This window comes from Trichomonas vaginalis, chromosome IV (genome assembly GCF_026262505.1).
Source record: "Trichomonas vaginalis G3 chromosome IV, whole genome shotgun sequence".
NCBI lineage: Eukaryota > Parabasalia > Trichomonadida > Trichomonadidae > Trichomonas > Trichomonas vaginalis.
In genome coordinates this window covers 8843154-8856053 of record NC_067206.1, presented here as the reverse complement: position 1 = coordinate 8856053, position 12900 = coordinate 8843154, and the positions used below count along the sequence as shown (strand labels likewise).

The 12900-nt window shown below is 34.2% G+C and overlaps 8 protein-coding genes and 3 pseudogenes across 11 annotated transcripts, besides 1 other annotated feature; 9 read left to right on the top strand and 2 right to left on the bottom strand.

Annotated features, from left to right (window-relative positions):
* Positions 1-12900: part of a mobile genetic element that runs on past both edges of the window.
* Positions 9-809, top strand: TVAGG3_0054830 (integrase core domain containing protein family; the record flags this gene model as incomplete). Its single annotated transcript, XM_051221149.1, has 1 exon — positions 9-809. The coding sequence occupies one exon, from the start codon at positions 9-11 to the stop codon at positions 807-809; it is 801 nt and encodes a 266-aa protein (XP_051106135.1).
* Positions 1435-2053, top strand: TVAGG3_0054820 (organellar and viral DNA polymerase type B; the record flags this gene model as incomplete). The annotated part of the gene is made up of 1 exon (XM_051221148.1): positions 1435-2053. A coding segment is annotated over one exon (619 nt), but the record flags the coding sequence as incomplete, so codon positions are not given.
* On the bottom strand, positions 2811-3185 carry TVAGG3_0054810 (uncharacterized protein; the record flags this gene model as incomplete). The annotated part of the gene is made up of 1 exon (XM_051221147.1): positions 2811-3185. The coding sequence occupies one exon, from the start codon at positions 3183-3185 to the stop codon at positions 2811-2813; it is 375 nt and encodes a 124-aa protein (XP_051106133.1).
* On the top strand, positions 3427-4119 carry TVAGG3_0054800 (annotated as a pseudogene). The gene has a single exon. A coding segment is annotated over exon 1 (693 nt).
* On the bottom strand, positions 4224-4697 carry TVAGG3_0054790 (uncharacterized protein; the record flags this gene model as incomplete). The annotated part of the gene is made up of 1 exon (XM_051221146.1): positions 4224-4697. One exon carries the CDS (start codon positions 4695-4697, stop codon positions 4224-4226), a length of 474 nt encoding a protein of 157 aa, XP_051106132.1.
* Positions 5218-5652, top strand: TVAGG3_0054780 (organellar and viral DNA polymerase type B; the record flags this gene model as incomplete). Its single annotated transcript, XM_051221145.1, has 1 exon — positions 5218-5652. The coding sequence occupies one exon, from the start codon at positions 5218-5220 to the stop codon at positions 5650-5652; it is 435 nt and encodes a 144-aa protein (XP_051106131.1).
* Positions 6372-7201, top strand: TVAGG3_0054770 (organellar and viral DNA polymerase type B; the record flags this gene model as incomplete). Its single annotated transcript, XM_051221144.1, has 1 exon — positions 6372-7201. A coding segment is annotated over one exon (830 nt), but the record flags the coding sequence as incomplete, so codon positions are not given.
* Positions 7388-8700, top strand: TVAGG3_0054760 (annotated as a pseudogene). The gene has a single exon. A coding segment is annotated over exon 1 (1313 nt).
* TVAGG3_0054750 (uncharacterized protein) lies at positions 10336-10770 on the top strand (the record flags this gene model as incomplete). Its single annotated transcript, XM_051221143.1, has 1 exon — positions 10336-10770. The coding sequence occupies one exon, from the start codon at positions 10336-10338 to the stop codon at positions 10768-10770; it is 435 nt and encodes a 144-aa protein (XP_051106129.1).
* Positions 11579-12365, top strand: TVAGG3_0054740 (annotated as a pseudogene). Its single transcript has one exon. A coding segment is annotated over exon 1 (787 nt).
* TVAGG3_0054730 (uncharacterized protein) lies at positions 12396-12854 on the top strand (the record flags this gene model as incomplete). The annotated part of the gene is made up of 1 exon (XM_051221142.1): positions 12396-12854. One exon carries the CDS (start codon positions 12396-12398, stop codon positions 12852-12854), a length of 459 nt encoding a protein of 152 aa, XP_051106128.1.

Here is a 12900-nt window from a genome sequence, read left to right as displayed (position 1 = left end):
CATATCCAATGAGAAATAAAGGAACTCGTGAAGTGTTAAGAGTTTTACAAAAGTTTGTAGCAGAACATAACCCAAGTACTTTAACATCAGACCAAGACAGTGCATACCTCAGCAACGAAATCACAGAATTTCTCATTAAGCATAACATAACTCACTACACTACTGAAGACCATAACCATAACATACTCGGCATCATAAACCGCTTCATAAGGACTCTCAGAGATTTAAACCAAGAGCGAGACTTTACCGAAGAAACAATGAAACATTTCATCGAAGTTTACAATTCCTCAACACATTCTACAACAGGACATACACCAAATTCAATGACACAACAACAAGAAGAAAAGTATATACAAAAGAAACGAAGCCAAACACAAAATATCAGAAATTCAACACAATTTACCCTCATTCCTGGTACAAAAGTTCGTGTAGTTCTTGACGACAAACCGTTGACAAAGAAACGTTTAAGGTTAAGTCGAAATTATTATATTGTAGACTCTACGCAAGGTAATGGATATCTTATAAAAGCTGCCGACGACTCTATTGCGTTTTATCCTCGACATAAATTAGTCGAAAGTAGTAATGGCAAACTTGCTGAAACCATTGACGAAGCAAAGCGAGGAGTGGTTATTGAAATACTTGGCTATAACACAAACGATGACACTTATAAAGTAAGATATGAAGGAGGCGTTGAAGATGTTATACCATCTAAGAACTTGAGAGAGTCGAAGCCAACACATCTGGGACCATTAGAGCGGGAGTACTGGAAAGACAAAAATATGCCAGAAAGAATAAGAAAATTCTTCTAAACTTTTTCATTAGATGTAAATCAGACAAAAATATAATTTAGGTGAAGAGGTGAGATTTCACCTGTTTTCTCACCTGTTTTTTCACCTCTTGAATTTGTCATAACTTCTTCGTAAATGCTTTGTCATAACTTCATCGTAAATGCTTTGTCATAACTTCTTCGTAAATGCTTTGTCATAACTTCATCGTAAATGCTTTGTCAAGATTTCATCGTAAATGCTTTGTCATGACTTCTTCGTAAATGAGTGTAAATGACCTAAAATATAATTTAGGTGAAGAGGTGAGATTTCACCTGTTTTCTCACCTGTTTTTTCACCTCTTGAATTTGTCATAACTTCTTCGTAAATGCTTTGTCATAACTTCATCGTAAATGCTTTGTCATAACTTCTTCGTAAATGCTTTGTCATAACTTCATCGTAAATGCTTTGTCAAGATTTCATCGTAAATGCTTTGTCATGACTTCTTCGTAAATGAGTGTAAATGACCAAAAATATATTATAGGTGAAGAGGTGAGATCTCACCTGTTTTCTCACCTCTTTTTTCACCTCTTGAATTTTCATGAATTTTCCCGAAATAAAAAATAAAGTTAGTTTTATTTTTTTTATTTTTTTATTTTGTATAAAAGATATGATTTCAACAATCGGCACAACAACAATTCAAGCCGCGAACGGCGGGACTCTGTCCACAACAACAGCACCAAACTCGTTAGTCATGAATCCTACGTCAATGTTAGTAGAGATGAAAAACTTCATTCCTTCTTCATATACTTTCGAAACAAAAATCCAGAAGATAAAGCAAGAACTTTTAACAAGTAATTTAGACTGTAGTGCGAAAGATGAAGAAAATGAAGAATATCTTTATGAAATGCAGGACATTATTGACCATTTACCCAAATTGCCTGAAATCCAACAACAAAAACTCACTATTCCTGAATTCGACGAAATTGAAGTGAAACCAACTGACTCAGTAGAAATAAAGAAGTTCATACGTAAAGTAAATTATGAATTCCTTGGTTTTCATTGCAACCATAAGGTTATGGACAAAGATTGCGACATGGTATATAAAAACATTTCTGACATATATAAATCTGAGGAGTTTAAGACTTACGATAACTTTGTTTCATTAGTTGCAAAATGTGTTTGGGAAATAAGAGATAAAGATAGAAGAGGCAAAGTATGGAACGAACAAATAAGACCCGCTATGTTTGAGATGAAGAGAGCAATTGACGCCTTAGTTGTTTTAGCTGGTTTTATTTCAATGTATAACGCAAAAATGAACCCGCAATGTTCAAAATGTAAGGCAGCAATTAGGAAATATAACTACTCAGTCAAAGAGATAGAAAGAATGAGAAACGACTATGCAGACTTAAAGAAAGAAGCAGAAAAGCCAGCAGAAGATAAAATGAACATGTTAGAATTTCTGAACAAAAACTATCCAACAGCAGAAGATTTCCTTCTATCTGACGTCAAGAAGAAGTATAAAGAAACCTTCGGTATTGTTAAAACTTTTGACATACTGACAGAAGAAATAGAAGCTACGAAATTGTTTAGGATTTCAAATATACATCGTACAATTCATGTAAAACGCTTGTGAAAAAACTGGGGTGAAAAAAGAGGTGAAAAAACAGGTGAGATCTCACCTCTTCACCTAAATTATATTTTTGTTCAAAGCTTCCACGAGAGAAAAGATTCCTCATTCGCTAAGGATTCCAAAAATGAAAAAATCATTGATTTCGGCTGAGAAAAAACAGCAAAACCCTTCTTCCACGGGAACAAAGAAATAAAGAAGAAATAAAGTAAATTTTTTATTTATTCCCGTGGAAGATAGAGCACTTTTATGACACTTTTTATTCACGACAAACAAGACAAACAAAGAAAATAAGAAAATACGGCGCTGTCGCGGTTCGAACCACAGACTCTGACCCCTCCATAACACCACCTTAGACCACTGTGCTACGTAGCCTGTCGACATAAGATTTTATAAATTGCATATTTGACGTAAATTTATTTCCATCTAGCTTCCCACCGCATAAGATATTCATACGTGTTTGTAAGACATTCATTAAACTTCTTTTCTATTGCATCTAATCTTGCGTTATTTTTTTCAATAGCTTGTCTGTATTCTTCATCATCTCCAGCAGTGTTTGGGTCTTCACGTTTAAAATATTCATTGTTAACCAATTTTTTATCTACAAATTTTATTAGTGTTTGATTCACTTCGTTATGATAACGGTCATATTCTTTCAATACGTAAGTGAAGACAAAATGCGTCGTACCTTCAATCTTAAAGCTTAAAGAACTTTCAACACAGTTTTGAGGGTCTGTCAGTGCGTCAATGAGATAGTATTCGAAGTCAGTCAATAATCTTTTTAAAGTCATTTCATACAGGATAAAATTTAATGTTGTGAAGAAATAGTGTTTAACACAGAAAAATAAAGTTAAGTTTTATTTTTATTTATTTTTTTATCCGGAATGTAAAGAACAGTAATGTCAACATCAGAGAACACAACAACTGCTATCGTTCATGAAGCCATAAATGAAGAATACGAATACATACAGTATAACAAAACAGTTAGTCTCATTCTTCAGTCAAAGATGATATGTACAAATGCAAAGTATAATGAACGCTCTTCGTTCTACAAAGCAAGCATATCATTGGTTTGAAACCAACAGGCAAAAGAACTTTTTAGAAGAATTTCCTCATATGATTGCTTCCCTCGGAAAACCGAGGGAAGAGATTCCGTACGAAAATCGCAAGAAATTTGGCACCTGGTTTGAAAGGTTATTATGTTCATAGACTTTTAGTAAATGCTGTAGCAATGTGGGCTTCACCTCGTTATGCTTGTTATATTTTCATGATGTTAGATGAACTATATAAAGCAGAACGTGGAGAGATGGAAAAGAAACTTTCAAGCAAAAGATGAAGTCATTGAATCCAAGACAAAAGCATACAGAAAGAATACCACGTTCAGTACCAAAAGGAAAGGAAAAGAGTTATAAGTATATGATATATACTGAAGAGTTGGAGAAAGAAGAAGATAAAGATATGGTTATGTTGCATTTAGTCAGAAGAAACAACAAGAGCTTTTATGACCTTGCTAAGATTTACAAATCTGACAGAAACTGGTTCTATCGTGAAAACTTACCGATTTCAATGACACCGAATGAGCAAATAAAAGAAATTGTCAAAAATACTCTTCCTCAAACACACTATGACATCAAAGGTTGCACAATACTTACATTCAAAGAAGACTTACCATTACTGAAAGAAAAGATAATAGAATATTTCGACAACTTCAAAGAGGAAGAATGAAGTCACGACAACATTAACGAAGAAGTCACGACAACATTAACGAAGAGAGAATGAGGTGAAAAAACAGGTGAAATCTCACCTCTTCACCAAAAATATATTTTTGGTTAAATAGCTTCAGGGTCTATTTCTTCAACCATTTCACTTTCTTCGTCAATGTCAATAGAAGCTTCTTCAACCTTTGGTAAGAACTTTTGTATGACATCTTTGTTCGTTATTGTCTTCAGAGATGAAGGATAATATTTCACATTTATTTCACCCTTCTTATATTCTTTCTGTTCGGAAAGATTTAAAGCAATACTGAAGAAGTCAACGTTAGAGTTCTTTATGACAGTAAAGTGTGTATCTTTGACATTCACGAAGAAACTCTTTTGTTTCAAAACTACTGCTAACTCTTGTGAAGTATAACGTTTGCGGTCAATGACGATAGCTAATGGTCTGACATACTGACCAAACTTAGATTCTTTCACAAACTTCTTGTTAAAGATAACATTAACATTTGAAGCATTATTGAACTCATTCTTGATGGCAGTAGCGAGAGCATTGTATGAAAAGAACTTGCAATCTTGCATGTGTTTCATTAAAATAAAAATATTAAATTATTTTGAAAAATAACTTAAAAAAATCTAATCTAATTTTTTCAAAAAATATTTTTTTATCCGATAGAAAAGATGACAGAAAAATTAACTTTTTACATAGCGCCAGACCCTTCTTGCCCACATCCTTTTAAGCCACAATATATAGACATAGAACTAAATAGAGAAAGCGAAATTCCACAATATATATACATAGAACTAAATAGTGAAGGCGAAATTCTACAAACAGAAGAAAGCGAAATTCCACAAACATATAGAGACCTAGATAACGAAAATGGATATGCGCTATTCTGTTGTTAGATTGTCCTTATAAAATGTATGAAAAAAAGGCTTTATATGAAGAATATAGAAAATATTGTCATGAAAACGATATAAGACCAAGCTCTAGAGAAAAATTCTATGCTGGTATAAAACATCTTTTCGAAGTTCGGAATGGCAAATATATAAAGAAATAATTTTTCTAAGTTTATTTTTTCAAAAAATATTTTTTTATTTCCTACTAAAGATGTATCGGAAGTTGTCTAAGTTAGAACACTCGGAAATAAAACAACTTCTTACAGAAGCTAATATAGATGTTGCAAAGCATTACGCAACAAACAAAAAAGCACTCGCTGACATCCTCAATGACTATAATGGTGCAATAAGTTATGATAGAATTCATGAGTTCATAAAGCCGCAACGCGGCGAGGACGAAGTCCATGCAAGAGCATTTCCTTTAAATGACGTTGCTATTGACTTATATCATAGACGTTCAGTACCTCATGAAGTAAGAAGAGAAATGTTTGACATAACAAATGCGAACGTTGGTCATACTCGTAAAGCTCTTTCGCATGATGTTCGTCAAGAAATGTTTGACATAACAAATGCAAACGTTGGTGAAACAAGAAGAAGAGACGACACACTGAAACAACAGAGAAGAGAGATGTTTAAAGTGCTATAGAACAAGTTCGTAAAGCTAACGATGTCATTCGTTCCATTGACGACAAACCAAAAGAAGGTGAGAGATGGTTAAAGAAAGATGAAGAGAATAGGAAGAGAAATGTGAAGTCAGGCAATAGACTCATTGACTTTAACATCGAAGCTTTAGATGAACCAAACAGAGACTACTTACACAAACATTTCGGTAAGGTTTTCATGAGACTCTTAGAGAAAATTAAAATAAACTCACAACAGAGATGGATGGTATGTTATAAACTTGGTGGAAAGTATGAATGTTCTACGTTAAACCTCAATAATATTGGAACATTACTACATCAGCTCTTGAAGGAGAACTTTATATCAGAGATAGAAGCAAATGCTGCAGGTATTGTTGAAATGCACTATGACTTCTTCTTGACAAACATAAAGAATCTTACTGAAATAAAGATGTATGATTTAACAGAATATGAAGGCTTAACGATGTCAGATGTAAAGAAAGGCAAACCAAAAAAGAGACCATATAGAGATGAAAGCACACTGACAAATGACCAGAAAGCCATTTTGGAAGCTCTTAAGCAAACAGGAAACCCAGCACTTATAGAAAGCTTTTGGAAAGATAATGGTGAAAAGAAGTTTTATAAGAAGAGAAGCGGTCAGTTCTGGAAGTATCTTTGCACATTACCTATAAATCTTGAACGCTACCAAATCTTCAATGAACTGAACAAAAGAACTGCAGCACTTATGACAGAAGACAATTGTTTCGTTTATGCTTGCATTCAGGCTGGAGTAAATGAAGAAACTATTGACCACATGAGAGAAGTCATTCGTGTTAGAGACTTTCCTCAAAGTAAAGTACAAGAAATTTCTGACGCAACAGGTATATCATTTAATGTTACCATTGGTTATTTCAATGAGTCAAGACATAATGAAATAAAGAGATATATACCAAAAGAATGCGAAACTGTTCGAACTATTGACTTACTTCTTGTTGAAGACCACTACATGCTAAATGAAAGATTACCAATGACAACATACTTCATTCGAAACTATAAAGAAATTCTCAAAGCTTGTGGTGGAATGAACATTGAGAAACAGATGAAGATTTATACAAAGAGAGAAGATAAATATGTTGTTCGTTATGATAGAACAACACCGTTATGGGATGTTATGAAAACATTGTGGGAGTGCAAATATTTCGAACCTATTTCTTATGGAGAACTTTTCACATATACTACTGACTTATATAAACAGAACCTTGCACCATTTAAAGATTTGACATATGCTCCAAAGTATTGTGTACAACTGAAGAAGAAAGCAGAGTCAAAAGAAGTAAATAAAGCTAAATGTAAATTCATACCTGAGCACGTTTTCTTTGCTGACTTTGAGTGTAGTACGGATGGCTTTCATAAAGCTTTTAACATCTGTTATGACAGTGAAGATGGTTCAGTTAGTGAAAGCATTTGGGGTCAAAACTGTGCAACAGAATTTTTGGAAAGACTTCCTGACAAGAGTTTAATATATTTCCATAACCTCAGTTATGATATAAACTTCATCTTAAGACACATGACAGAAGTGAAAGGAACTCCCATCATTAAAGGTTCACGAACAATGCAAATAACTGGCTTATATAAAGGACGGGCAATTATTATAAAAGACTCTTACAGTGTTATAAATAAGAAGCTTAAACTATTTCCTGCTATGTTTAACTTACAAACAGGACCGAAAGAAGTATTTCCATATAACTACTACAGCAGTGTTTTGTTAGCAAATGACAACAGAACTGGTGTCATTTCTGAAGCATGTAAGTTTATCCATGATGCAGATACATTTATGAAGAACATAGATTCCATCAAAGGTTGCAGAATAGATGAAAACCACTTCGACTTAGAAAAATATAGCACGTTTTACTGCAAACAAGATGTAAGAATTTTAAGAGAAGGTTTTGTAAAGTTCCGCAATGACTTATTGAAAGAGTTTGATTTAAACGTTTATGACTACGTTAGTATTTGTTCTATTGCTAACAAATTGTTTGAGAACAGAGTATACTTCCCGAATGGAAATCTTTATGACCTCTCAAATAAACCAAGAGAATTTATTTCGAGATGCATTCAAGGTGGAAGATGTATGTTGTCAGATAACATGAAACAAAAGAGCAAAAAGAAACTCATTGCTGACTTCGACACTGTTTCATTATATCCTTCAGCTATAGCAAGATTGTATACTTTAGAAGGAATTCCAAAAGTATTGAAGGATGAGATGCTAAGCACAGAGTATCTCATGAGACATTTATTCGATGATGACCAAAAGGAACCCATTGGTGAAAAGTTTATGTCTGGCTTCTTTGTTCTCATTAAGATAACAGAGATTGGTATACCCAGACACTTTCATTTAATAGTTTGCGACCCTGAACTAAATCCAGAACTTAACGTTCCAAGAAGTTCAAACACTTGCTGTCTCATGTATGTTGACCATATAACATTACAAGACCTCATAAAATATCAAGGTGTCAAATGTGAAGTGTTGCAAGGATACTATTACGATGGAAACAGAGATATGAGAATAAGAGATGAAGTAAAGAAGTTGTTTGAGTTAAGGTTAAAGTATAAGAAAGAAGAAAACCCATTACAAGAAATTATAAAGCTCATTTTGAACAGCATTTATGGCAAAACTATTCTATCTCCTATTGAGTCAAAAATAACCATAGTAAATGACAAAGATGCTATAAGATATGCTATAAGAAATTACAACCATATAGTGAAGTTCGAAGGTTTGGATGGTTCAGATAAAACTATTTTCAAGCTAACGAAAAGCATTTGCAGACACTTTAACTTCTGTCCACTTGGTGTTAATATTCTGTCTATGTCAAAACGTATTATGAATGAAGTATTCTGTACTGCTGAAGATATGGGACTTCAAATATTTTACCAGGATACCGACAGTATGCACTTATATAATGAAGACATCCCAAAGCTTGCAGCAGAGTTTAAGAAGAGATATGGTCGCGAACTTATAGGAAAGAACCTTGGTCAATTTCATAGCGACTTTGCAGAAATAACACCTGGAAAACAAAGTTTAGCTTATAAAAGTATTTTCTGTGGAAAGAAGACCTACATAGACTTACTCACTAACGATTTAAATGAAGTTGCATTTCACTGCAGAATGAAAGGCGTGAAGCAAGATGTTATTGCTTTAACCGCTAATGAAATGTTTCCTGAAGCTATACAATGCTATTACAATGAAGATAAGAACATTCACATACCTGTTGGAACATATGACAAAGACTCTGAGTTCAGTTTAATGAAACTTTACAAAGCACTTCATGATGGTCAAGAGATTGCATTCGACTTATGTAAGTCATGTCAACCTTGCTTTGCTGAAAAGTTCAACTTTTCAATAACGACTAAAACAAGCTTTATTCGTAAGTTGAAGTTCTTGAGGTCATATTATTTTTGTCAGCAATGAGGTCATGAATGAGGTCATGAATGAGGTCATTCGTGATAAAAATAAAGCTAGCGTAGATTTTACAATACTGCGATGGTAGAGTTTAAGAGTTGTGCTTCTGTAATTGAGACAGTCCTTATGGTCTGGAGGCAAGAACACTGGACATTTATGGTCATGAGTGGAGAACATGTCTATCCAAAACTCACGATTGAAGCCAGTTAATTTATAGTATTTAGGGTTAGGAAGTGTGAAGTTCTTGTATGACCAATGAACTCATTTTCAACTCCCTTACTTAAGTTTGAATATAATATAGCTTGCTTTCTATCCCAAATGCCAGGTGTTACAATCTTTGAAAATTCATTTTCCTCGGAAGCATTGCATCATAATTGAAAAACATTCTTAAAATCATCACTTGGTTCGGAGATTTGAAATCTTATACGTAATGGATTTTTTTTCTCTTTAGCGACTTCATTGAATGGTGAGAATACAATGAATTGACAGTCATGAGTTCCATCTTCATTTTCATTAAATTCATAATGAAAGTCTATAAGTTGTGGCTGACTACCTTCTTCTTTCAGTTGTGCAAGAAACTCACGTAAAGGCTGTAAAGTTTGTACTTCAATGTTGAACTTTTTCTCGAACATCTCATTAAATGAAATCATACATTGCAACAATGTTGTATCGTCTTTAAAGTATTTGTATATGTGAATGTTTTGGGCGCTTAAAGACTGTTCGTCATTTTCTATCTCGACTTGAAGTATAAAGTCAACCTTTCTGAAAGCACGTGTTATATACATAGATGTTATGCCAATGTACTTTCTTCATTTATGTTCACAATCCAGTCTGTTGGAAACTTAAACGTTTCTGTTCCCCTTTATTTTGACGTCAGGGTTTTCACTACTGAACGCAACAGATAAAGGTATTTGTCTATACATTTAATTCGGATAAAAATAAACCATTTACTCTTTCTTTGCTTCAGCTCTTTAGCTTTTGCTTCAGCTTCTTCTCTAGCTTTCTTTGCCAGCAAACGTGGGTTCTTTTGTCTTCCAGCAGCTAATGCAGCAAGTTGTTTTTCACTAAGTTTTCTCTTTGGTCTCTCTGGCTTTTGTTCTTGTTTTTGTTCCTTCAGTTCGGATAAAATTTGCTCACGAATTTCTTTCTTCATGCTTCAACATCTATGACCCCTTGGGTCTTGTCCGTAGGGCTTGTCTGAGTCATTTGACTGTAGATAAAAAACTAAATTAAAACTTTAAACCGATGTAAAATGAGCTTGTCAAAATCAGAACGAGAGTCTATTATATTAAATGACGCCAGAGGAATACAACATCCTTTCTATTACGTAAGTCAGAGTAAAGATGGTAAAATATACGTAAGAAAAAGAAAGGTACCATTAGCGAATGCAGAGAGCGACAACATTAAGGTGCATGGCAAGGGTGAAGTCCATGAAGTCCATATAAAACCTTCTGTTCAAACTGAAAAGTCAATAGAACAAGAAGAAAAGAAGCCAGATGTTCTTTCAATAACGAACCAAGAGCTTATTGCAAAGTTCGTGAATTTCATTGAAAAGCAAACCGAGTCAAAGAACCCTGACCCACCAGTGAAAGAAGTCGAGACAAAAGAGAATGTACAGTTCATTGAAAATGTCAAGAAACAACTTCCACCACGAATGCCAAGAAGAAGAGTGAGAATAATGAAGTAAATAGATATTTTATCTGAAGTAAATACATGCAGAACGAACAGCTAAACGAATTTACTCCAGCAGAGCATATTCATCAGATTCGCTCATATTTCGATATCATAGACAATGCAGTTCAAATTGGTGACACTAATAGAAAATATTCTGACGCAAAGATTCCATCACAACCTGGAAATGCTAAAGATAACACATGGGTAACATTCAATCTTACCTGGTGAAAATATGTTGGACCTTTACAATACATTCATTACGTATAAAATGGAAGGTCAATTTATTGTAGATAAAGAAATTGGTTCAGGTTCCAATAAAACAAACCCACCAGGATTTTGGATTGGTTTCGATGACGCTTTCTATGCAGTTGCTGGATATCAAATCCTTGCAAATGGTCGTATCGTATATTCTCAAGACAACGCAAGAGAAGAAGCATATATACTTCAAACTCACAACTACGAACAAATAAAGAAAGAGATGTTTTCTCAAAGACTCGACATGAAGATGTATGGAGTCATTCGGGAACATGCAGAACAGGACAAATTGTTAGTGGTCCAATTACAGCAGGAAAATCATTTGATTTTAAGCTTCGTTTAAGAATTCCTGTTAGAAGATTCCTTCCATTAGAAGCTATTCGATTTATTCCAGCTTTTGCAGGAAAACATTCAGCTTAAAGTAAAGTTCAGTAGCGACGCCTTACAATGCACATCTATATCTGTAAATGATATCATTGCTTTCAATCCAACTCTTAAAGTTGCATTTTGCTTCAGATTCAAATCCACCGACAAATAAATTTGTTCCATGGAATGAACCATTCACTATGATAACGAAGGCAGTAGAAGCTAGTGGAACAGTTACTATTACAACTGTAAACCAGCAACTATTTCGAACAAAGATGGATTTTAATGAATGTTTCATTCATCCAAAGTCATTCTCTTTAGACCCTAACATTTATACAGAACTTGTAGAACATTATACAAACGAGGCTTTATGTTTTCCTGTTAAAGTTATGGATTGGATTCCTATGGACGCGTTCATTCTCAAAGAATACAGATAGTTCAAGTGCAACATTTACAGCAGCTTATACGCCTATTAATGTTAAAAGTATTTGGGCACTATTTAGAAAGAAAGACAACTATTATGTTAATTTTGAGAACCCTAAGTTTAAATATCTTCAGCTTTCCATGGGAGCTTATGGAAATATGCCTGCAGAACCCGAAAAATCATATGGACCTGTATTTTATGAAATGGTTGCGAACGCTTGCAATACAAACAATGATATGATAGGATTTAATGAAGATGTTATGAGGTCATTGGTGGATGATGGTAGTGTGGAACATAAATGGGATAGCTATGACAACACACATTTCTTATGTGGTTTTCCAACAGAAGTGGACTTTTGCTTCCAGCAAGGTCAAACATCTACTGCTCCAATAACATACAAATTGTCTGTTAAAGGACCTATTGAACTAGCAACTGAAAACGTACCAAAGCCACTTATTGGATTTATGAGGGATTGTTGCTTTGCCATTCAGGTGCGTGCTAATGGAATCCCAATAATAAGATTAGATGACTATAACTTAGCTACGGACGACAGTGAGGAATAAAGGATGAACGTTTATTTTTAAAGCTTATAAATGAGTTCTTCATCAAGCTCTCGCGAACCTTCACCATCTATGAAACAAACTTTACCAAACGATTATGGAGCACCTATTGAATATTTCTTACGAGCTGCACAATGGCAAAGAGCAGTCTCACCAAGGTTAGGTGTTCCACCAGCTCCTGTCAAAAATAGCATTTGGTCAAGTCCTTATATAAGATATGGTCTCCCACTAGGTTTGCTAGCTACAGCAGGAGCAGTTATGATGTTGAAAAGAAATAAAGCAAATGTTATAAATAATACTGAAGTAGCTGAAGTTAAACAAACTCCAACACATTCGCCAAAACCAACACCTTCACAAGCAAAACCTTCAATGACTCCTGAACCTATGGAAGTACAAACTCCTGTTCAAAAGTCAACTCCTAAACCGACTCCAACATTTAAACCAGAACCCACGCCTCAAATAAATCGTAAAACTCCTGCGTTTCCTTACTGAAAAAATAACGTTATTTTTATTTAATATTAAAATTTTTATTTGATTG